The sequence below is a fragment of the Apteryx rowi genome, unplaced genomic scaffold (genome assembly GCF_003343035.1).
Source record: "Apteryx rowi isolate R43461 unplaced genomic scaffold, aptRow1 scaffold_49, whole genome shotgun sequence".
In the NCBI taxonomy this organism is placed as follows: Eukaryota; Metazoa; Chordata; class Aves; order Apterygiformes; family Apterygidae; genus Apteryx; species Apteryx rowi.
This window is the reverse complement of record NW_020450749.1, coordinates 423,954-448,940: the sequence shown is the minus strand read 5'-3', so window position 1 is coordinate 448,940 and position 24,987 is coordinate 423,954. Positions and strand designations below refer to the sequence as shown.

The 24,987-nt window shown below is 40.8% G+C and overlaps 2 protein-coding genes and 1 long non-coding RNA gene across 5 annotated transcripts; 1 reads left to right on the top strand and 2 right to left on the bottom strand.

Moving 5' to 3' along the window:
* Positions 1–19: 19 nt before the first annotated feature.
* On the top strand, positions 20–1,222 carry KCNJ11 (potassium voltage-gated channel subfamily J member 11). The gene has a single exon (XM_026078978.1). The coding sequence runs from the start codon at positions 20–22 to the stop codon at positions 1,220–1,222; it is 1,203 nt and encodes a 400-aa protein (XP_025934763.1).
* A 7,877-nt stretch (positions 1,223–9,099) lies between these two features.
* On the bottom strand, positions 9,100–11,002 carry LOC112972439. Its single transcript, XR_003255691.1, has 3 exons — positions 10,908–11,002; positions 10,146–10,214; positions 9,100–9,559 (listed from the first exon to the last, which is right to left on the bottom strand). It is a non-coding gene; the product is annotated as an uncharacterized LOC112972439 (long non-coding RNA).
* On the bottom strand, positions 11,003–24,291 carry NCR3LG1 (natural killer cell cytotoxicity receptor 3 ligand 1). Of its 3 annotated transcripts, XM_026078993.1 has the most exons (8): positions 24,277–24,291; positions 21,624–21,977; positions 20,703–21,029; positions 20,114–20,221; positions 18,108–18,507; positions 15,443–15,754; positions 14,116–14,427; positions 11,003–11,220 (listed from the first exon to the last, which is right to left on the bottom strand). In XM_026078993.1, the coding sequence occupies exons 2-5, from the start codon at positions 21,958–21,960 to the stop codon at positions 18,347–18,349; spliced, it is 933 nt and encodes a 310-aa protein (XP_025934778.1). In that variant the 5' UTR covers positions 21,961–21,977; positions 24,277–24,291; the 3' UTR covers positions 11,003–11,220; positions 14,116–14,427; positions 15,443–15,754; positions 18,108–18,346. The 3 variants fall into 3 exon arrangements, with proteins under 3 accessions (XP_025934778.1, XP_025934776.1, XP_025934777.1); XM_026078991.1 differs by lacking the exons at positions 11,003–11,220; positions 24,277–24,291 and adding an exon at positions 13,036–13,511 and having other exon boundaries at positions 21,624–22,951; XM_026078992.1 differs by lacking the exons at positions 11,003–11,220; positions 14,116–14,427; positions 15,443–15,754; positions 24,277–24,291 and adding an exon at positions 17,626–17,766 and having other exon boundaries at positions 21,624–22,951.
* Between the last annotated feature and the right edge of the window lie 696 nt (positions 24,292–24,987).

The following is a 24,987-nucleotide window of genomic DNA, read 5'->3' as shown; positions in this document are numbered from 1 at the left end:
TGAGCGGCGGCGGGGAGCCATGCTGTCGAGGAAGGGGATCATCCCCGAGGAGTATGTGCTGACCCGGCTGGCGGAGGATGTGCCGGATCACGCCCGGTACCGCGCCCGGGAGCGGCGGGCGCGCTTCGTGGGCAAGAACGGCGCCTGCAACGTGGCCCACAAAAACATCCGGGAGCAGGGCCGCTTCCTCCAGGACGTCTTCACCACCCTGGTGGACCTCAAGTGGCCCCACACGCTGCTCATCTTCACCATGTCCTTCCTCTGCAGCTGGCTGCTCTTCGGCATGGTCTGGTGGCTCATCGCCTTCGCCCACGGCGACCTGGACCACAGCACCCGGGTGCAGCGGGGCCTGGGCGAGGGGGCGGCGGGGCCCCCGGTGGACTTCGTGCCCTGCGTGACCAGCATCCACTCCTTCGCCTCCGCCTTCCTCTTCTCCATTGAGGTGCAGGTGACGATCGGCTTCGGGGGCCGCATGGTGACGGAGGAGTGCCCGGCTGCCATCCTGGTGCTGATCGTGCAGAACATCGTGGGGCTGGTGATCAACGCCATCATGCTGGGCTGCATCTTCATGAAGACCTCGCAGGCCCACCGCCGGGCCGAGACCCTCATCTTCAGCAAGCACGCGGTCATCGCCCTGCGGGAGGGCAAGCTCTGCTTCATGCTGCGAGTGGGCGACCTCCGGAAAAGCATGATCATAAGTGCCACCATCCGCATGCAGGTGGTGAAGAAGACTGCCAGCCTGGAGGGGGAGGTGGTGCCCCTCAACCAGATCGACATCCAGATGGAGAACCCCGTGGGGGGCAACAGCATCTTCCTCGTCTCCCCGCTCATCATCTACCACGTGATAGACAAGAACAGCCCCCTCTACGACATCTCCCCCCTGAACCTCCACCACCACGAGGACCTGGAGATCATCGTCATCTTGGAAGGGGTGGTGGAGACCACCGGCATCACCACTCAAGCCAGGACCTCCTACCTGGCCGACGAAATCCTCTGGGGCCAAAGGTTTGTGCCCATCGTGGCAGAGGAAGATGGGCGATACTCCGTGGACTACTCTAAATTTGGCAACACGGTGAAAGTGCCCACCCCTTCGTGCACTGCTAGGCAACTGGAGGAGGACAAGAGCATTATGGACACCATGCCGTTGTCCCCGAAAGCCACCATAAGGAAGAGGTCTGTCAAGCTAAAGCCCAAGTTCACTGTAAGCGATGATCCTTCCTGATGCCTTTTGCCTGGGAAACTCTGTTAGGGCTTTGTGTCTGAAAGATCCCATAAACTCAAAACATTGAGGTGGCCTCTGTTACTTTCTAAATTCCGGTTGGTAGCACAAGGTATGTTCTGGTGTTATTTATTGTGGGTAAATCTAAAGCTAATTATATTTTTGTAACGGTGTGGGAGATTCAAGCAGCACAGGGAGTAGGAAAATCATGATCTGCAGCTTTAAACTTCAATTCTGGCTGTCATATTTAATTGCATGATCATTTTGCATTGATTAATCTGCAGGTAATGGCATATATTCTTGAAAAATAAATGTATGTGTATCCTTGGAGGTTGCAGTACTTAGGATCTTGCAGTGTCTGTCCCAAAGTCCATAGTTTTTAACTGTTTTTCTAGTCTAAACTTGAACAATCAATATAGAAAAATAAAATACTAATAATTATTAAATTAGGTTGAATTTAAATAATCACAAAAAGGTCAGGCAGTGTTATGTATGACACAAATAAGCCTAGATCTGGAAGTGTCTATGTCATTATATTGTACGTCTTAAAGAAATTAACTTCTGGATTTCTTTCATCCATATTGTATTGCATGGAGCCACTGCTACCACCTGCAATACAAAATGTATTTGAATATTTACTTTTATTTATTTTAAACCCCTTTACACTACCAAAATAAAACGTTCAAGAATGCCTTTTTGGACTGTACATTTCTGACAGTAAGCAATGTCTTGCCTTTAAAAAGAACAGCAGATAGTATGCAACTGAAATTAATTAATAATAGGAAAAATATATATTCTAATTGTCTAAATGTACATGAGCAACATCCTCTCCACAAACACACACACAGAGCCACATGGCAGTAAAGTATTGAGTAAAAAATTAATGTCTCCTTTAGGTCAGAGTAAATTCTATTAGATAATCAGGAAATATAAATAGAATTAGATACTGTAAATAAAAGGACAGAGCTGAATGCTGAAAGATAGCTGTATGCAGCAGGCAAGACCTTTCACTTCTTTTCTCTTTTGTAAAAGAAGTGGAGGTTTTGTGCTTATGGAGGGGAGGGATGTATACGACGATGCAGTCATTTTTGGGATGCTGTGTCACAAAACATACCCCTGCTGGGAAAATGGTTTCTGAGCTCCCGACCTCTCTGGGCAGCCAGCACCTGCCTCCGTTTTCAGCTTGATTCAAGCTCAGGCAGTCGCTGGCAAACGTAGAGGAGCCATGTTCACCCAGTCGGTGCCACTGTGCTAATAGGAGAGGTCCCCCTTTGCATACTCTTGCAAATCCTCTATCTGGGGATATTAATAACAGCAGCAATTTTATTTCTGTGCAGGGCTACTAGGAGCTGGCAGTTATATTAACAACAATATGCTATTAACAGGGCAAACTGCCACTGAAATAAAAAAAGATAAATTTTGTCCAACTAAAAGCTAAACAAGGATTGCAGAACTGAACCAACCCCTGGTTACACAAGTTCTGCAGAGAGACAGTCACTAAGTTGCCTTAGTACTTCTATTTATTCAAAGGATTTCTAGTATCGAGTTCTTGTCTGTTATGCAGCTCACAACATACACTGATATAGTTTGTTGTAGCAATAATATGGCAATTTTTTTGACAACCTGTCAGTGTAACATTATGTCAGTCTTGCTTATTGACTATGGAATATTTTCAAGCATTTATAATGAAATAATGCTGGGGTAAAATCGAAGAATATTTTAAAATAATAAAATATTAGTTATATTATTAGTGTTTGTATATTTCAGTTTCATTAAAACATGTATCGGCATTCTCAGACTGCCAGTTAAGTGAATAAATTACCTGTTCAGTTTCTAAATTCCTTATACAGCAATTCTATTACTTGTACAGCTCTAAAAATGTGCTATGATGTGTTTCACAGAGAAGACAGAGAAAACACAGTCGAACTAGCATTACTAAGTAGTTAGAAAAGAAAATTTGGAAAGGCATATTTACGCTTGTAGTCCTAAAAATCCTATTTTTTTTAAATAGGGAATGCTGAAATGGTTTTGATGATGAAATTTCTTCTGTAGGACTCAGTCTAATTGCCACATTATCTTCCTGCTTTCCCTTCTCCTACTGCCTGTGTTCCGTTGTCCATCTGAAAAGCACTTACAGCTGAGCTGTGGGTTTTCCTCGATACCTTTGTTCCTTTGAAAGTTCACTGTTCTTTATCACCTGTTTATCACCTTTTCTGTTCTTACAAGAATCAGAGATAAAATACCACAGAGTTTGTTTTCCAATGACTTGAATCATTGGCTTCCCCTTAGTCTCCTTAGTGCCTTATTTCAATGTGCAAGGTATACTTGAAGCGTCTCCCATAAAACATCTTCAGAGCTGGTAGTATCTTAAAGCTCTTTTCAAGATTTGACCTAAATGCAAAGCAATTTCAGCAGCACTATCATGCAACTGTGTTCAGAAACTGATGCAAACTTCTTTTTTTCCTCAAGGAAATCTGTGCTAGAGACACAGACTCTCTTTATTCACTGTGAGATGGTGTGGGGAAAGATGGGAGGAAACAGCTTGCATTCGCTGGGCTGCTTTCAGGACCACCTTTTATGTCCCTTTTTAAAAAAAAAAATAATAATCTGTGTAATTTTCCCAAGCCTTGCAAGAAAGAAGCCAAACAAAAGGATCTCCCATAACACGATGAGAAATGCAGAAGTTGTACTATTAAAATTGCTGTAGCCAATTATTTTAATATGTTGGTGACTCTGTTACTAGGATTCTTTTCATTTTAAATTTTTCTTTCATCATTTGAAACATATAAAAACATTTCAGGATCAGAGCACAGACAAGTAAGTGTTTTGTTTTGTAGTAGCGATACTACATATTTGTGAGGACCCTTCCATTTTGTCATTTATAAAGTATTCTGAAAGTTTACCAAACACATCAATAAAGTGTTCTGAAAAACATGTCAGTGCCATCATTTGACATAGGAAAGTCCTCAGTCAGTGAGCAAATGCTACGTTTTCTATAGTTGAAGTCCAAAGTGAGTGGACTTTTGAGCTTGCTCTACCTGACTGCATTTAGTTTCTGATATGTGGCGTCACTGTTTGGGGTCCAGGTGGGGCTACCTGTCCACATTTCCTCGGCACAGAAGCAAGTGTGCAGGAAGCAGGGCAGGTGCTACAAACTTGGGTCTTGCCCTGACATGGGGGGAGCACATGGACACAGGCACTGGGAAGCAATATGTTTCGTAGCGGGCCACTGTTGAATTATTTTAGGGCATGATGGAACTACGTCTGACCATGGAATTGCCTTTCCTGGGCTCTAGTTTTAGGAGACCATTCTTGGTTTATGCTCATAGTCCACACTGTTCAGTGCAGTCAAATTTGAGTTCATTAAGCTATTTGAATGAACAGAAGGCTGATCAGTCTTGTTAATCAGCAGCAGAGACTGGAGAACACTTAGGCTATTTGCCATAGTTTTAAAATGCTTACAGTAACTGCTAGTGAGAACAAAGCCACTGGGTTTATCAGTTTCATGCTGTGTTTCCTAATGAAATCAAATGACATACGTGTAGGAAATTAGAGCATAAAAAAGGTCAATTTGGTCTTCTTTATCCCCCAAGGCATATTATAAACTTAGCCTTATAGCAGTGTATTTCAGTAGGAAAACCTCCCTGTTAAACATAAAGAAATCAGAAGCGAACTCAAGAAGCTGCATATTAAGGCAAAGGAGGACCAGGGACACAAAATAAATACATTTAAAATCCACAACTGACACAGTGGGAAGGCAATGTCAAGAAGTAATAAAGTATTTTCCTCTGAAAATGTTAGTGCAAAGGTGTGAAGTTGCTGAGATGAGAGATCAGAGACCTAAAATATAGATATGAGAGGCTGGCATGAAAGTCTTTAATAAGGCTGGGACTTACATACTATGATAGATTAGCAACAAGGTCAGCTCCAAAATTCGGCCTGCCCGGTAAGGTGAGAATGCAGGCTGGGCATGATCAGCATTACTCAATCCTGTGGGTAAACATTGCTGCGTGTTGGGCAAGGTACAAGTCACAGCAGAACCCTTCTGGAAGCAGTGTTAGGAGGGCTTTGCGGTGGCTGGTTCTTGTGGTTAGCTATTTATTAATAGTTAATAATATAAAACTAATGTATAATTAATAGTCCTTTGAAAGCTGGATGTTTCCTCATGTTTTACTTCTTCCTCCACTCTTTCTTTGTGTGTCTCAAGTCATTGGCGCTAGAAGAATTATTGTAGCACTGGTAGCATAGATTAATTTTGATGTGCGATAAAGCACAAGAGTTTTTTTGAAAAATACAATATAAGAATAAAACAGATGTCAGAAACACAAAAATATTTCTGTGAAATTGCCAAGCTTGCAACTTTCACAAGTTCCTTGTGATTCCTTGTATAAAGCACGGAAATATCTATTCCTAGGATCTGGATATTAATAAGCTACCATAGATGGTTTCCTGTTGTTCATTTTGCAGTTCCTTGCAGAAGGGAATGTAGTCTCGCTCTTACGGTTTTGGGGTGAGAAGGGAAAGCATTTTGGAATTACTCCATTTTATGCTCCTCTGTTGCTGTTGGCACATCTTTCTCTCTCCTCACACTTCTACTGGTGTTGCCACTGAAAATAGGCAGGACCAGTGCTCTTTCCAGTTCTGCTTTCTGTGTTGCCTGCATTCGACCAGGGCCAGCCACCCCACTCTGAGGTGGGTATCTCGTACCGAACAGCCCTGACCCAAAGCTCTTTGAAGTCAGTAGAAAATATTCCATTGATTTCTGTGGATTTTTGGATCAACGAGCGTAATCTGTCAACCTGCTGAAAGCACATATGCTGCAGCAGTAAGAGGGATTTAATCTATGCTACAGACCTTACTCAAGCAAAGCTGGTACTGAGGTGAGAAGAAGACCTTGCGTGAAGGAGGCCTTGAGCAGGCACATCAGGGCGACCCGCAGTGGGAAGCATGTTCAGAGTGGCTGGCGACCGTCTGCCTGTAACAAATGACTCAGTGTACTATTTCTGATTCAGCAACAGGAGAAAGAAACGTGATACAAACCTCCACACCCCCAAGGAGAACTATTTAAAGAGCAGAAGACATTCTGGAGAGGCTCAGCATACCACTGTCTCCATCATGCTCTTAGCACTGCTGGTTGCTTATAAGGGATGGTAGGCTGCATGATTTTCTGCCTTATGCCACCATTTTGATACATAATGTAGCTTTAGAGAATCATCACATGGGAATGACTCAGTTTAAAAGCTTGCATCAAAAAAATGAAACCTCTCTAGCCATTTTTTGTCGCTTGCATCTGTCAGCCCTTGTTCCTGACATACTGAGTTTAAATGCAGATGGCAACTCTATGAGAGGTTTCCCAGCTGGTTCCTTCAGTATAAAGCTGAGGAGCTGATCAATCCCATCTGAACTGGGTGGCCAAGAAGGTGCCTGTATTTTACCCAGCAGGACCAGCCCCTCCAGTCCTGTCTGGCTTTTTGTGCTGTAGGGATAAATAAATCGCAGTGGGCTTTTATGTGCACTCTGCTCTGGCTGAGGTTCCCAGCGAGACCTCAGCAAGAAGGCGAACTGAGAAGGGCAACCATGTCTTTGTTTCCACCGCTTTCCCTCTCGCGGCTGGTTTCTGGGCACTGACGGGGCGGCAGTGAGCATGGGCCCCTCAGGAGGTAAGATGACCTCCCAAAACCTAAAGCAGCACTTGCCAAACACTCCAGAGCCAGAAGAGTCCAAAGCTCTTGCTCCCATGGAGCCACCCACCAGAAAAGCCTCCATGCGGTCAAGGGGCGCAAAAAACAAACTGTGCACTCGGAGCCAAGTGTCCCTGAGCTTGCCACTACCTTCATGGCTGCCCTCCTCCTGCCCCCGCCACCACCACCGGTTCCCATGATAACTGTGGCCCAGAGGCCTGGCTGGCGTCATCTCACCCCTCTGCTACCTGCAGGTGAGCGTCCCTCTCCTCAGCCGCCTCCTGCAGCCTGGCCCCCCACAAGGGCAGTGAAGGACCCCTGGGGGCGAAGCCCTGCGTGAGGGCAGGGTGGGCGGCTGCCTGACTGGTTGTGGGGAGGCCGCGTGCCAAGGGATGATCCTCTTCCTTCGCTTTGCTGTCCCTGGCGCAAAGCTGCGCCCTCATTCTTGTCTAATGCATCTTATCAACAGAGGGAGCGATGGGTGCTAAACATGACCACCTACCAGAAGACGTGTCCGTGGACTTGGCAAATTTGCTGTTCTGCATTTGTAAATTTCTGTACATTTGCTTGTTTGTTTTTGTACATTTGCTATTTTAAGTGGCTACAATCTGTTTATTCTTTTGCATTTGTAGGCATAGTTCTGCTGAAAAGACAATAGGCATAGTGAATAAATAGCATTGTTGTTGGTGGTGTTATTAGTTATTTTGATCAGTTAAACAGAGTTAAGGCACAAAGATTGCATCCCAAGTCAATGAGGGTAGTAAGAGTCTTCAACTTCAGCAAGTTTCAGTTCAGGTCCCCCATGTTAAATCCTGGGCCTTTAAATCCAAGTGAGTTTTGCCAGGGAGTTCATTACTGCCAGGATTTTCCTATTAGGGCTTGGTACTCTGAGGTCAATGAGGCAGGCAGCTGATCCAAATAGCACCTGATGCTGCCTTTGTGGCAAGAATGAAGCTGTTCCCACAGTTTATGTTAAATGTCTCAACCTTTCCCCTCCAGCAGCCTTGGGCATATCTGAGTCAGTGGCTCTGCCTTTCCTGAAAGGGCACCTCTGAGCACCCTCTGCTTGTGGTTGGGCCCTTGCCTCTGGGGCAAAGCCAGCTGTGCCACAAAGCCAGGGCTTTTGTTCTTCACTTCCACTGGCTGTGACCCTCTCTTCTTCCAGCTTGTGAGTAAAATCTTCTTTTACTTTCTCTTCTTTGACCTGAGAGAATATGACTCGTGTGTGTATTGGATATGCTTATATGCTGCAATATTGGAGTGCCTGGAATGTTCATGTCTTGGTCTGAGACCATTTAATCCTGTTTGTCAAGCTCCTGCTATCCACTGGTGAGCACATGTGAGTAGTGGGGACAATGTTTTCAGCAAGGATCCTGCCTCTGGCTCAGATGGACTTTTCAAGTGCTGCTAGCTCTGCTTTGGCTTTAAAACTGGGAGGGGAAAAAAAGCTGGCAAGGTAATGCCTCTTTCACAGAGGAGGTGGAGGGAAGCAGAGGATCAGCAAGATGAGTAGGAATAAGATCAGTCCATTCCTCTAGCAAAATGTATAGATTTTGTTGGAGCAGGTAGTGCCCTGAGACCAACTTTATTCTGTGAAGCAGTAGTAAGCTTTAACCTGAGGGTAAAGAGACTGTCCTCCACAGCCAACACCAATGATACTTTAGTAACATGATTAGCACTCCACAGGCATGTTGATCACTGAATAAACGAGGGTAACTTGATTTGAAAGAACCATTGGCTGGGTTCAGAAACCACAGGGATACATAATACTTCTTTAGGATTTACCTAGAATTATTGGTTGTAAACAGATGTTTTCCAAAGGCAATTGTTCTATCTTTAGAAACATCTCTGTAGGAAATAGCCATTATACTCTTAAACTTTCTTCTATCAAGTGTTGTCTGGACATCCATAGATGAAATCTTTACACTTAAAATCATCTGCTTTATTAGATAGATGCATTTGATATATATAAAAAAATTGTTCTTTCGTGTTTTCTTTTTTGTTGCTGCAAAGTTGTTACTCCTTTACTTGATTTTTTTTCCTACTTTTTTCATTGGCCTTTCATTTTTCATAGAGCCTGAAAAGTATCTCACTTCTGTTATGTTCTTGAAAAGTCTGTTTAAGAAATAAAAGAATTAAAAAAAAAAAAAAAGGGGGAAAAAAAACAAAGGTATTCCACAGCATGCCATAGTCAGTCAGAACTCTTAAATTACAATATTGCTTTTCAAGATGTTTCAACAGCATCATAAGTATTTCTACTTTTATGTAGAGTCTCTTATTTTGCACATTTCATGCAGATCTCTCTTCACTGAAGAGAGTCTGTTATCTTTGTTATGTGGAAATCAATCAAGTTTTAAAACATAGGTTTCTTCAAAAGTTTCATTTTCAGTAGAAACCTCACATCTTATCCTACATTCTTTGCTTTGTTTTTCTGTTTTGAAAGTTGCGCAGGAAATGAAACCAGATCTATCCTCACAGTCTGCATTTTTCACTTCTTCCTCAATTGGGAATAGATCCTTAAACCAGGCAACAAAAACCACACTGCCTCTATTCCTTCCAGGTGCACAGCACTGAAGTGTCACATCCTCGCCAGCCTGTGGATGCTCAGTAATGCACTTTATTTTCGAAGTGGTGGCTGCTTCTTGACAAGGACCAGAATCTGTTTTTAAAAAAAAAGAGAAAGGAGGATAAATGTCTCTGCACCGAATGTGTCATGTTGGCATGGTTGTGTTCTACCATTAAAATGGTAATTTTTCACACTTCACTGATGTGCTGTAACACCAAATAACCACCTGAAGAGACAGTGGTATATATGCAAGACTCTGCCTGCTCATTCCCCTTGTTTGGACTTGGCCTCAGGCAGGCCCATATGTGGGACTATGGTGGGTTCATAAACCTTCCTGGGTCTCTGAATTTCTGCATCTGTCTGGACTGCCAGAGATCCCTCGCTGCCTCTCTCAGGTGATTTCTGCTGCAAAAAGTATTTGTGTAACAACTACTAGTGTTAATATGGGGACAAATCCTCTGTGTTAGTGATGGACAATACACATCCTGCCTATTTCTGCCCCTTCTACACAAACCAAGAGCCCTGTAGAAGATAATAGGGGTGAACTTACTGCATAAGCCATTCACTCTCTTCTCATACCTTCCAATCATGTTTGCCTGGGGAGGTGAAAAGCATGCTCTGGATTGTTGTCATTAGAATGACCTTTACAACTTTGCTTTGTTTTAAAAGTAATACTTACCCTTCAAGGGTTCTGTGTGGCACCCATTTGCAGTCAGGCACAGTCTATCAGCAGCCTTGTTAAATTCTTCTACAAAGTAGGAAGAAATACAATTTCTTACAATAGTAATAATCTTATACTGACTTATAGTAAAGGGAGCTAATGTATCCATAGAAAAATCCAATCTTGCATTTTAAAAAGGTATTACCAAATTTACACCACTCTGCAATGCTTTTAACAGTATATTCTCATTCCTTATTATTTAGCGATCACTGGTTTTCACATTGACTTACAGAGAAACTACTCCAAAGTATGTTGAATTCAATAGATGTCTTTTTACTGACTTTAAAAGTCTGGATGCAGTTCAGAGAATGTAATTCTAATTAAAGTGGAGTGCAGGCACTCACATCTCTTTCATTTTCTGAAAGAGTTTACAGCAAGCACTGGTCAACATTAGTTGAAAGGTTTGAGTTGATCCTTAGTGAGTTACAAGGGGAAAGATCTCTTGGTTAATTTTTGAAGTTTAAGGATTGGCTATAGCTCATTCAGTGCATAACTGGGATAGAAAACTAGGTAACTTCCACAATATTCTGACATACAAAAATACTTATTTAGAGGTGTAATCTTCTTTAGATAAGACTCCAATACCTCTAATAACTTTGAGGAATATTTCATGCTGTTACTCAGTCACACTGAAATAAGTTTGAGTATTTGCAAATTAGTATGCTAACTCAGACTATCATCTAGGAGATAACAAACCAAAAATAAAACAATACAATTTACCTGCAAGACTCAGTGGAAAGGCTCTCTACACAGCACTGAGTTGCTGGATGAACAACCTCACATCTTATTATTTTAATATTCTCTGATGCCTTTGTAGAAACCTGTAGTTTGCTCATGCAAAAGTATAATCCATTTTCTCCGATTTCAGTTTTAATAACTTGGTTGGTTTCAGATAGCTCTGTCCAGTCTTTATACCATACAACTCTGATGTCCTTAGGTACAAAACTTGATATGGAAACTTCAAGACAGGCAGTCTTATTGGCTATGGTTTGTGCAGGAATTTTTCTTATCTCTGAGACAACAGGAGACTTTGCTAAGAAAGAAAGGTTTCTATTAGAAAGATGCTGCAGTAAAATACTTTTAGGACACTAAACCAAGAGTGATTTATAACAGGAAAAAACTGCAAGAGAATGAAAAGTATTCACCCACTTCTCTTTGACTCCTCAGCACCTGTTTTTAGTAACATACTGTACATACATACATATGTATTGAACATACTAAAACAAAGGAATTTTGCCCTTCATAAAAGGGTTATTACAGCAGGTCCTGCTGCCAGAGTCTGACACCTCTATCAACATGATAGCAATTAGCACTTGTCTTAGGTGTGCTATTTTCAGCCCACTCATCTAGATACATCACTTCCACTAACTAAAATATTGTTACTTGATCTGCTGCAAAATCGGGTTAAAGAGAAATCTTACTCTACAGTTCTACATCAAACTAATTGAGAAGTAAACACCAGACAAAATATATGGTACAGACCTTTCTTAAGTACAAAAGCTAAAATCTCTATTGCTTTCTGCCCACTTGCATTTTATAGCAGGGTAAATGTGAAATTGCATCTTGTGGCTCATACAAAATACTTTGTTAACATTAAAAGGGAAAGTCTTGCTCTCTTCTACTCAAAGCTATGCCTTCTTCCCTCTTTCTCAGCTTTCCCCCCTGCAGCCCACGCTCACTCCAGCACCCATCTGACTGCGCGATAAGCCGATTCGATTTGGTGGTCTCACGCTATTTGAGAAAACCAACTGGCTTAGTGTGTGATAAGGTCAGTGCCAGAGCTAGAACAAGAAAAGTGATGGGAACGTATGGCTGGGTGGCAGAAAGGAGAGCTAGAAAAGCTAAGGAAGGGAAGGGAATTCCCCCCCCCCCCCAGGAGCTATCATACTGGCCCAAGCCATTACATGTTAATGTCATTATACATTGTATTTTTTATCTGCTGCAAAGACAGAGAAAGTGAAAATACTCATGTCAAATAGGGTATTTCCAGGAAAGCAGACTACTGGTGGAATGGCTGTATTAAATATAATAGGACCCCAATTTTTTGGCACTTAGATTTTTACCAGCTATTTTACTTTTAGCAAATTTCATAGTGGGGAATACTTCTATACTTTGAAATATAACAATTCAAGGAAATCAAAAATCCAAGCTTAAATTCAACCTTGGTCTATATCAGTTTTTTGGAACTCTTGCAGGGCTTCTCAGGGGCTGAATGATACCCCAAGGGCACATATCTGTTGGGACACTATATGGACTAATTCAATAGCAAGCTACAACCAAGGTTTCCTGGAGCTGAATCATGTTTGCACAGTGACTCAGAAATTATACCTTCCTGTCCCAGCTGATTCTGTGCACCTGAAATAATTTGTTTCCCCTTAGCTCAATCTAATATTGCTCTGTGATGCCCTGAAAGTGAAAGGACAAACAAACTTGTTATATGTACCTGGAAGCCTTAAAAATAGATCTTTTGTGATGGGTTTTTCCAGGGCTTTGTACATTACTTTGAAAGAAATTTTTTTGCCAAACATGAAAGCTGTAGGTGTTATTTGAAGCACAGAGTTTAGGGGCAAGGAGTTACTTGAGTTATCCAGTAGCTCTTGTCTGATTACATCCTCTTCCAGTAACCACTGAATTTTAATATCTTTGGAACGGAAATCACTTACTTTGCAGAGTAAAGACAAGGGTTTGCCATACTCTGGCTCACTTGGACTAAGGACAATATCTGTAACTTTTGGAAAACCTATACACACAAACACACACAAGAAAGAGATGATATAGTAGTTGTTAATGCTAGGTAACCAGAGAAGGATGTGAGAAGCAGATCTAATTCATTTATTTGCCTCTTTATAGCCTTGGTCATTTATATAGTTGGGTGTTTACACAAGAAGCAAGAAGGATCCAATCTCATTGAGGAATGCAATAAGTAGGAGAAATAATGGTCTCTTAACAGCTGAAACACAACAAACTTCTAGTTTAGAGCATATACTTTATGCATATACAATAATTTACTGCTTGTTCAAGTATAGAGCTTCTGTAACAACAAATAACAAAATATCTAATTACACGTTATATTTTCAGCTTATGAGTTCTTGACTTCCCCTTGCTATTCCTTTTGACAGCCCCCAAAACAGCTATGCCAGCACAACTTAAAAGGTGGTGAATTATAGAGTTATAAGCATTTTCCCTGCTGAAGGAAAAACAATCTCTTTGCTTTCTGATAAAGCGTCAGTGTCATCCTACTCAAATTTCTCCTCAAAAAATACGCCACAAATCCTAAAAGCTGCTTTCCCCCGCATTCCTGCCTCTGCAAGAGTTTCTTGAAACCTTAAAAAAAAAAAAAAAAAAAAAAAAAAAAAAAAAAAGACGGAGAGTGTCAAGTCTGTGCAAGAGATCTGGCTCCCTCATTTCCAGTTAGGTTGACAGGAATACAGATACTGTAGGTAGCTTTGAAATTAAGATAACTCTATTTCTGAAGCTAAATTTAGAACTCAGGTCAGATTTAGATCTGCATCTGGAGTATTTTTTTTTCTTTTGCATGCATTAGTTTGAATGCATTGTTATATAGCCATCTCACATTGAGATAATCAAGCAGATTGGGTAAACCAAAATCTTTTTTTTCTACTCTAAGATAGTTTGTGACAAAGCCTGTGGAAACCTTATCTGGGTGACAGGAGTAGTATTTTGTTGTTGTTGTTGTTCCTTTTCAGCCCACATAAAGCTCTATGCATTTCCAGCAAGTCTATGGGTATAAAGCTGGATGGCCAGGAAATAGCTGCACTATTGTCACTTCAGAGTAGACTCCGATAGTATGATTCATGGTAGACTTCATGTAGTTTGAAAGGCAATGTTTTCTCTTTAGGCATTTTGAAGCAGACCAAAGAAGAAAACGAAAACATGCTGCCCAAAGCACATGTGATGAAATAATCACCTTTCAAGTTGAGAGAATAGGACTTTCTTGTAGTACTGCTGGAATGTGCAGCTTCAACAGTGAACTGTGCTGCATGGTCGTCTTGTTGAGGTGTAAATGTGACTTGGCTTTCTTTGTAATAAAGTTCTGTTGCCATCAGCCAGGGACCCTGTGTTTTAACTTCAGCAGCTGTGAATCTTTCAAAGCCTCTCATCCAGTATATCTGACAGCATGCAGGGAAGAAACTTGTCACTGTGCAGGATAATGTGATAGGCTTTCCATATTCAGGGATTTGGGGTGTGCACACAATTTCTGAGATTTGCGGCTTGCATACTGCAAGTAAAACAGCAAAAAGAAAGAACATAACATTTTTCACAAAATTGAAAGAACGCTGAAGCAAAAGAGCAGATTCTTCCACTATGTTTCCAAATATCTGTCTGTTCATTCTCAGTGGCATGATAACAGTGACTATATGAGGAAGGTTAGATGAAGACAGGAATGAAAACCAGAGTAATACTGAAAGAGAAACTCAAAAGGTGGAAATTCTGAGAATCTGACCGAAACAGGAAGTACTACTTCCAGGGAAGTGTGTTCTACTTACTAGTGTGTTCTTCTAATTCTTTACGTAAGAAATTCCCAGGAAAAACACTCTGAAAAATTAAACATGTCCTGTTTCTGTATGATCAGGTGGCTTTTTGTTGTTGTAGGTATCAGAAGGAGATAGTTTTTAAAACAACTACATGAATGCAGTTTTGTTTAGAAATTTGAGATCAGAAGAGACATTTGGGTAATAAAATGGGATATTCAAAGAAAATCCTGAGGAAGAAGTCTAATGTGCTGGGAAGAAAACAGGACCTGTACTGATCCTAGTCTAGACCAGGTATAAGATAGATAGTTCATCTCTATACCTGGGAGAGAGACCCTCCCTGCACACACACAACTTAATAGGATTGTTCATGTGGTAAAATCATGGTATGGGCAAGGCAAGATGTATTTTTAGTATGTTTGCTAACTGAAATTGACCCTGGGCGCCCAAATGCCAAAACTGTCTTGTATATCCTCAATTTTAACTGTGTTAGTGTTGAAAATTACACCTGTCTTCCTAATGTAGCCACAGCATTAAGCTGAAATTTATCCATGGATAAAACTTCAGCAACAATAACTTCATTACACAATTCTCCATGGCTTTAGTAGTGCCTTTGACGTTTGCCTTGTGTATCTATGATGAACTGCTGAGTATTATAAAGTGACAAAGGGATGGCAACTGAACTTTTGGAAGAAGGGCATCTCTGTTACAGGTACAGAGATTTCATGCTACTAATAGAAATTTAATAAAGCTTTAACTTACTCATATTTTCAAGCTGCCAAGCTGAGTCTTTATAGTGGTGTGATTCTTTGAGTTTAGCTTTGCACACAAATTTTTACCCCAAATCTTCTATCCTGGGAATGACTTCTAATACACTCTTGAAGAAGAAAAGACCATCTGAACCCTTTGTCACAACACTTATGAAGGATCCTTCTGAGAGTTGCTCTTCATCTTTATACCAGTGAAGTTCAGTCACTTCAGGAAAGAACGGATGGGCTCTGCAGGTTAGAGTGAGGGACTCCTCAGCAGTTGGTTTGTCTGTAGAACACTGCACTGAATCCAATACTACTGGGTCTGAAAAGTAAATCATCAGATTGAAAAAAAAAATTTTTTTTTTTCAATATTTGACCCAGTACTGTATAGTGCTGATCACTTTTGTCCCAGATACTGAGCACCAGGAGCCCAAGAGAAACCTATGCTAGAAACCAGTGAACCTTGTTTTATGTCATGCTCATCTCATTGGTATTTATTACCATTTTCATTATGCTGGTATATTTTTGTGAACTGCAGAATGGCAGAGACCAGTTCTGAGGCACTTTTTAAGCAGATTGCCTTTTTATAGTAATATTCAGACTGGCAAAGTCTGTGCTGCCTTTATGGACAACCCAAAGGATGGGAGACCACCCAACCTTGGCAAATGCTGTGACCTGACTCAGGTCTGCATTGCCCAGTGTTAGCAGTCTCTGGAGTGACATTCACCTAGCCTAACATCTCTCACGGGTCTCCTCTGGCCACTGTGTGATGCTTCTGTGGTGCTAAGACAATGTCATTACTCATTTTGTGAACTTCCAGTTCAAATAATTAGGAAGCTGCGTGTGTTTTTTAAAAACAAAAAAAAAAGGGGGGGGTGTTCACAGTGCAACTCTGAAGTCATATTGCATGCTCTACCACATGACATGAAGGCATATATGTGCGTTTGAAGGTACAAGGCCCAAATGAATAATGTTGGAGGACAGTCCTAGGCAGAAGGAGGTAAACTTGGCATACATCACATTCAGCCTGTCTCGGACAACTCGGTATCTTCAGCAAACTTTGTCACCTAGCTCATTGCCTTCAGCCAGCTTATTTAAGGGTATGTTTATCAGCACAGGTTCAGCACAATTTGGGCTATTAGTACACAGCACTTATAAAGCTACAGCTATTTTATAGGATATTTTATTGCTGCCATGTGGCTCTAAAATGAGGGGGGAAAAAATTAAAACAGGGCGCAGGTTTGTTTAAGGTACTGCTTTTATAATTACATCCAAATACAGCAACATAGACAATCAGCTGGAGAAAAACAGACTGGTAGTGGTCTGAACTCTACAGTCACTAGAAGAATTTGAATGAACTTATATTGGTGACTAGGGGAAAACATTTTCAAAGCTAAAAAAGCTGCTCCAGGACACCAATAACTTATTTTAAGCAGATCAAACTAGACCCAGCTATTACTGATACAGTACAAAAGCTCAGTGGAATGTGTGGCCATACATGGTAGGTTATACCTGATCCCTGAATTTGACAGTATTGATAGAATTAGATTTTATTATCCTAATTAGAAGACTGTATTCAGTCTAACAACAAACAACTTTTAGAATTCTAATATTTCAAAATGCCTGAACCAACTTCCTTCTTCCCACCTCCCCCCTTTAAATCTTAGAATTTCGTTTTGGTAAAATAAGTCTGCATCTAATATCCTTATTTTCATTAAATACTGTCTTATACTGCAGAATGCCTGTCTTCACACAACTCAGCTATCCCAAACTGACCTAGAACACAGGCAATAGGAAAAGGCTGGGGGATGATTAAATGTACCCTATGCAACAGTGAAACTCACCTCAAGAAAAAAAAAAAGATTTATACTACATGGTAGGTTATTAATCACTGACAAAGTAGGAACAGGAGCGCGTCCATTTCCTACCTACTACAAGTTATCACCTTTTTCCTGAGCAATAAACAAAAGTTAATAAAATAGGGTTAATATGAACAAACCTGCCAGATTAGAAGAACAGCCGCAGGTATTAACAGTTAATTGTGCTCCACCTAGGATATAAAGTAGCTTCCCTCAGTATACAGTATCCCCCAAATCCTACTGCCTGGTCTGCACTCAAAGGCAACATTTTTTGACTGAATTCCTTGACACTTATTGCCAGGGTAAGTGTTTGAAGGGTATTTGCTGCCTCAGTTAGAGATCTCCTTGCTATGATCTACCAGCGTTTGAGAGGCTAAGCATGCCTTCTGTGAAGAGAACGTGCCTCCTCCAAGAAAATGTTTCCAAACATGATAAAATCTAGGAAATGCTCTGCATCTTCATAGTTCTTGAAGGCCTGTGGGGGGGGAATAACTGCAGTACTCAGTTCTCCAGCAGCTAGTTAACACAGCTATGTATGAAATGTATAGTATTATTAAGAACAATTCTGTATGACCACATAAGAGTAACTGCTTAATCATGTGAGAGTGTCTAGGGCAAAAGAAAAGACTCTTTGAAGACAAAGAACACCCATCCTTGTAACAGCGAGTTGAAAATGTGGGAGTTTTAAAATAGACATTTGATTTGAAAAATTCTGTTTCAGCGACAGCTATAGCCCTATCAATAGTAAGTCCAGACAGTTACTGTCTTGCAGAAATTAAGCAATATCCTTACTGCATGGCAAAACAGCTTGCTTACCTATGACTTTGAGTGGTGGTGTTTGTTCAAGAGGATGTGATTTGAGTGTGTCATGAATAACTTCAACTGAAAGCTCTGTCTTGTTATGCTCATGTACACCTGGAGATACACGAAGAGTGCATGGAACAGTGAAAGTGCCATTTTCTTCTTTTTCCACGTGCATCTGAAATTTAAAAGTCTTCTGATATTTTTGATCCTTTAGGGGAATTGCTTCCTCTCTTTCAGCATCACATTGTACACTACTCCAGGAGAAAATTTTCACCTTTCTCTTGTGGATGCTTTAGATAAAAGTTTATGGTTATTGGTTTTGGATGAAAGCCCATAATATGGTAATTCAAAACAGTTTCTTCCAAATGCTTCATTTCTAAGCTTCCCCTGAATGGTATTATTTTTGGAGGAACTGTAAGGAAAAAAATAGATAAGTTCATTTCTAGATACACACCAAGTTACAAAGAATAGCAAGAAAAAGAAATGAACACTAACTGTTCTCTCTACTGCATGAACCGCTTGTAGTTTTCAGTCTCGATGGTATCCATGCTGTCAGGAGGTGCTTTGGAGAGCCCTCAAAGCATAGTACAAAGCTCACCTCCCTCTCATCTCTGTGTGGGCAGGTGATGCTATGCCAGATAAGGTCATCTCTGCCGCACTGGAGATGGGGCAGCAGGCTGCCATCCAGGTCACCAGGAAGGCTTGTCCCCTTCCTCGCCAGCAACGGGCAGGTGAAGTCCCCCTTTCCAGCCGCAGGGGCATGAGGTGAGCCAGTAGTTGTAACACAGAACAGCTGGGAACTACCCTAAAAAGTTGCCCAGCTTGTAGGGCACACTGCAGTCAGCTTCTGGGCTGTGCTGAGGAACCAAGTGCCAAGGGGAAAAAGGTATGCAGGGAGCAAGCTGCCATGCCCACACTTGGACAGAGGTGAAGGACTAAGGAGTGGTCATTCTTCTCCTTCTGCATTTACACAGTGCAAATTGCTGTCTAAAATAACCTAGTCTGCTTTATTTTTTTCAACTCATAAATATTAGTTCATTCCTCACTTTACAAAGGTTTAGACACTATACTGCAATACCGTGTAAATAGGTTTTGCTGCTTTATTGCTTAATGCATGTAATTCTCCCTTGGTTGAAAACTAATTATTTAAATAACTTTCAATCCACGATTGTCGCCAGATCTGTTACTATACAGTCAGCTACAGCTAGCCTTCAAATTTTCTTCCACATGAATTTTTTTGTGAAAGTGATTTAGATGTGTATGTTTATTGCTATTTCTTCTTAATAATGAAGAAAACATAGCATCAAACAGTTAAAACTTACCACTTTAAAGTTTCTGCTGCTGATACTTGCATGTGGAAGTATGATGTTTATTAGCCACTCTGAGTAAAATTACATCTTATCAGTTGGTCCTTTTGTGGAAATAGATGAGTACAGTGCATTTGATCCTAGCACTATTCTTGTATTTCATAACTGCCATGCTGCAGTTTGTTTAGAAATACTCTGTGCACACTGACTACACCCCTGGTTTTGTCTTGGAGAGCTTGAGAGATGCATAAAGCATTTAGGATGTCTTTAGACTGAAAGATGAGGTATGAGACATATTTAAGTCAGCAGAGACCAAATCAACACCATGCTGATTGCTGATCCCCTTGGTCATCATCAAAGCCTGCAATTGTGTGTGCAGTCTGAGACAGCAGTGAGATCTGTGCTGGTTTGAATCCAGCCAATGCAGGTCCTCAGCGCCACACTGGCACACTGATTACTTAGCAAGCTCTGACCTCTCTGCAGCCACCAAAGTAGTAAATGAAAGCATGTTTTTTAGGTAAACGGGAACAAAAGCATGGGAGCACTGTCTTTGGGAGCTGTGGCTAAAGATCACAAAAGTGGTAAGGGGTATTCCAGTGCTGGCTATAGTCAGCTGGTCCCTCCTATCAGCCTTAGAATCAAAGCATTTGCAAAAACTGAGTTTTCCATGTAGAAGTCATTAGTATAGCACATCCTTTAAAAACTACTTACGTGGTTTATAACGCTTAATGTACAGGAAAGCAATCAGCCCAAGCAAAAGACAGGCCACTACTGATGCAATGACAGATCCAACTAAAGTGCTGATATCCAACTTGGGAGCTGTGAATAATTAATAGGTAAATTAATAAAGGCAATTCTGATGACACTGTAGCAAAGCTAACTGAATTAAATCTACCCATCAGGGTAGATGACTGGCTGGTTATTTTTCTTGTTTGAGTATTGGAAATACAGTAGAAAGTTAAAATACAGCTACAATTATTTATATTAATATAAATTAAAAGGTAATACAGATATATTCAAATATTCTGAAAATATTAAACTGTATCAAACCATGGTTACTGGGAGAACTTCACTGTAAATAGAGGATGCTAAGTGTTTCTTTAAAACTTGTATTAGCAACACATCAACGATTGACAATACAAGTGTATGGAAAAGAGTAACAGTTTTGGAGGGAAAGATGGGTAGGGCAGTATGCCACAGTGCTTAAAATGGCTGAACCTCCTAAAGATGTTGTGTACAACACGATCAAGCATAAGACATTCAAAACAAATGTGGCATAGTCCCTAAAGAGCACAAATACCTGTGACAGTCAAGGTAGTGTCCAGAAGTATGCTGTCAGTCAATGATCTGTGGTTCACAACACATCTATAAACATTTCCATTGTCTTGCAAAGATGGTTGCACCCTTAATTTGCTGCTGATGTTAAATGTGCCATCATCATTTTTGACAGAGGCCTCTATACAGATATCTTCTCCTCTCACAGTAGTAACCTGATTATCCTTTGAAATCTTAATCCACTTGATGTCAAGTGAATGTGGATAGTATTTTCTGACTCCACATGTCAAGGTCTTCTCCTTGTCACTTTCTATTGTAACTTCATTTGGAAACAGGCTGACAGATGGCTGAGCTGTATGGAAATAAGCATTGGTAAGGTTGTTCATTTTCAGGGATACTCTAGTCTTCTGTTAGCCTTACACATGCACACATACTAGCTGAATCATGGATATGTGCAACAGAAACATGAAGGAGCTTTTAAATTTAATATATTCTTATAGGTGAGAACACAGCAAAAACGTATTTAGAATATAAATAGTGTATGTGATAAGTTCTTCATAATTTCCATAATACTCAGGTTTCCTAAGAGAGCATTTACAGCATTGCCTTTCCTCCTCTCTTGTTAAAAAACCAAAACTCATAGAAAGTGTATTTGGACTGAGAACTGTAAAACTATTGTAGTAAGCAATATAACACTGAACATAGACAAGTGAACTAGAGATAAAGGGAAACTTCTTCAATAAAAACTTACAGCATGTTTTAACCGCAACACTTCATTCCGCCACTCCAGCTCTCATTTTTTTCAATTCAGCTATCCGTTGGTGATTATTCTTCCCCTGAAGCTTAGGAGACTGAAAGAACTAGTAACTCTAGGCTGGATTTGACCCACCCACCCACTTTTTTACCTTTAGAATTTCAGGAAAAAACGCTTTATCAAATGACTTACCAACTACCTCCAAAGAAGCTGTTCCTTGAGCATCATCAGGAGTCACAGTGACTTGGCATCTGTATAGTCCTGTTTCCTCCAGCTGTATTTTTGTCAGAAATAGGACAGCATTGCCTTTTTTTATTTCACTCTCTAACATGTAGGATCCAACTCTAAAAGGACAGTGGTTTCCAGCTATGAATGTAAACAATATTTTTTCCTGGTCTGTATCTTGGGTTTTTAAATACCAAGTGATTCTCATATTGTTGATATCCAGCTGCGATGTACTGTACTCGGAGGTCAAGCATGGTATGGAAATATTTGTATTCAAGAAGAACATCATTGGCTTAGTGCTCATTCGTACTTTCAGGGTCTCTTCAGAAAGGAAACAGCATATTGTAAGAAATGCATTTTTAAAAAAAAAGACTTCTTGAAACTTGGCAGCTTTTATGTGGCTCTTGAGGGATAATTCAACTTTCAACATCCTATTTCATTATGCCACCACTGTTCATCTTTCTCCATTTGATTTTGAGCTTCTGAATTTGCTTTTAAGTGCTCTGTAATCCTTGTCTTAGACTCCCTCTAGTGAAGGGATGGTATGCAACAGGACATGTGAGAAATCTTTCTGTATTATAATACATGTATCACTTCTTCATGGTACTAAACGTATTGGCAAGATCTGCACAGCTTGTAGTATAGATGTGGGCTCAGGTACATAACTCATAGTTGCAGAAATAGCTAGTGTCTTTTTGCAACTGTGGAGGTTTATATACATACAACATTGCATGGGACTCTTCTTTCATGGCTGAATAATTCATCCTTACCTCCTAGCCAGGCTCTGAATTCTTGCAGTGTGGTAGTGTTAGATGATGCATGTGGCAGAGGGCTGGCTTGCTCCTGCATCCTACTTTCTAGTGTCAGAGCTAGTAATAAGAGGACTTTAACTTTTGTGCTCCCCTAATGCAGTACTGACAGCAATAAAAAGCCAGTGGGGGATATGAAATGGGATACTAGAGGGGAAACTGTGGGTGTACACCTACACCATCTGCTAGAACAAGGAAATCATGACTCTATGAGCAGTCTCCTGGAAGATACCTGTGAGAAATTGTGTTAATAAAATGCACATTTGGGAAAACACAAATTGTTTAGAGCAGAGACCAAATGTCAGTCACCATGCGGTCGCTCAGGCTGACAATCTCTTGAATCGATGGAAAAGGTACAATGAGTGGAGAGCTCAGTTCTGTAGTGCTGCTCTACCCCTGCATTTGTCACTCAAGAATATGCCAGGTTTAGCAATTTGGGTATCTCTGGAAAAAATGATCTGCCCTCACTGTTGTTGTATTTTATTATATAAAGGGGTATCCAGGCTGCTGTTCAGCACAATATTGGATAGTATCATTATAAAAAGTGTTAGTCTTGGACCCACAGCAATTCTGGCAAGTTTTGGCATTAATTCTGGCAATGCTTTTAAGGCATTAAAAAACTTTAGTGTAACTGTTTGTAAACAGTTTTGGCATTTGCTATCTCGATGCCTAAATAATAGGACTTAAGCCAGTTCTGTATTTCCTATTACAAACGAAATAAAAATGCTTACACTTTTAGAAATGCAATCAAAATAAGTTAGTAAGTTTTATTGGGTTTTCAGATGTGAATCATGTCTAACTACCTCTTAATTTCAATAACTGATAGATATTTGAAGATGTATAATCAGAAAGTACTTTTCGGGCCAACCTAAATGATAGGTCCTGGCATTTACCATCTATTTTTCCATAAACCACAAAAGGATACTGTATAGCCCAGAGCTTCGTTTCTTTACAAAATGTCACCACCATACATCACGTCTTTCTTATTCAAGATGCATTTGCAAAATACAGAAGTTTAATGTGGCTGGATGTAGCATCATATCCCAAGGATCTCCTCAAGACAGACATCGTCACAGCCATTCTGGTACCCTGAAATAGCTGTCACCTACCTTTTGGCTTCAAAAGCAAAATCTGTAGGCAAATACAGAGTAACCTGTAGCAAAATCTGTTACTAAATTTGTGGGTGCTTCACCTTTCTCTCCTTCACCTTCTCTGGAATTTCTGTTTTGAGTTTGAACAAATAAGAGATTTACGTGGTGTTATTGTCAAGGGTTTGTAATGCTGCAGTAGTAGTTTCATTAGTTGGTTTTCTATTTTGAATGAATTTAGAAAATTGAGCACTTAGGGGTGTGTGTGTGTGTGTATATATATATATATATATATATGATACCTAAATGCCCTCTCTCGATATATATATTTTTAAAGAACACTTACACATTTACAAATAACAATTGCAGTGAGGCAGCTGGCTCCAGAAAGAACAACAGATACTTAAATGTTTTTATAAACTCTTTTTTCACCTCTTTTCAGAAAGCAAAGAGTAGAGGGTAAGAGGAATGGACTCTAAGCAGAAACAGTTTTGCTTATGGACAAGATCTAAACCCAGAAAGCCTTCCCACTCCCCTGCACAGTCCAAAGTCTGCACAGCCTTAGCTCTCTGACTGTGTCTGCTCACTTTTCATACAAACCCTGCAGCATAAAAGAGAAAACAAGTGCAGTGCCAGGAAAGGATTTCCCATCCCAGAGGCCCTGCTGGGAGCAGTCCTGGGGGGGGGAGGTGGATTGGCCCAGCCCAGCCCGGGATCCCTTACCAGCCAGCAGGAACCTGCCGCAGACCCACAGCAGCAGCCAGAGGACGGGGTGCCCCATGGCCCAACGCTGCTGCTGCTTCCGCTTGGCCCGGGGGTGGCGGTGGGAGCGTGCCCTCCTCCTCCTGCACTTGCCTCTTCCCCGCCCACGCAAAACACCACGCCAGACGTCCACCACTGCACCGAGTTTCAATTTAATCCAGTTAAAAACTAGTCTATACAAATATGAGCAGGGCATTTTTTTCTACAAATATTGCACTGGAGGATATGAATTTGTACAGCATTGACCAAATCTTACCCCTTCATCCTCCTGTCGAAATCCCCAAAACTAAATGTCTACTACTTCTAGTCTTGGGACTGATGTCTGTACAAAGTTACATTCAGTTTTCTTGCAATGGCCTTATAAATGAAAAGCAGAGTAAATCCAAAAGCAGGAGTGACATTTCAGTCCCTTACTTATCTTTGAAAGTGGAAGAGGTAATAGCTTTCTACTTCCTCATTTGGCTATAAGTGTAGTTTAATGATTTTAAAACTTTAAAAAGCTCCTGAGAAGTCAGTACCATGGTAGAAACATGCTTTAGGTGAATAATACTTTTCAGTCTCTTTTATGGAAGAGAGTACCCAATTAAAAGAAAACATCATCATTGGAAACAACAAATACATTAACAAGCAACAAGTCAGCTAAACATTTCATGTATAAGCATGACTTTTAGC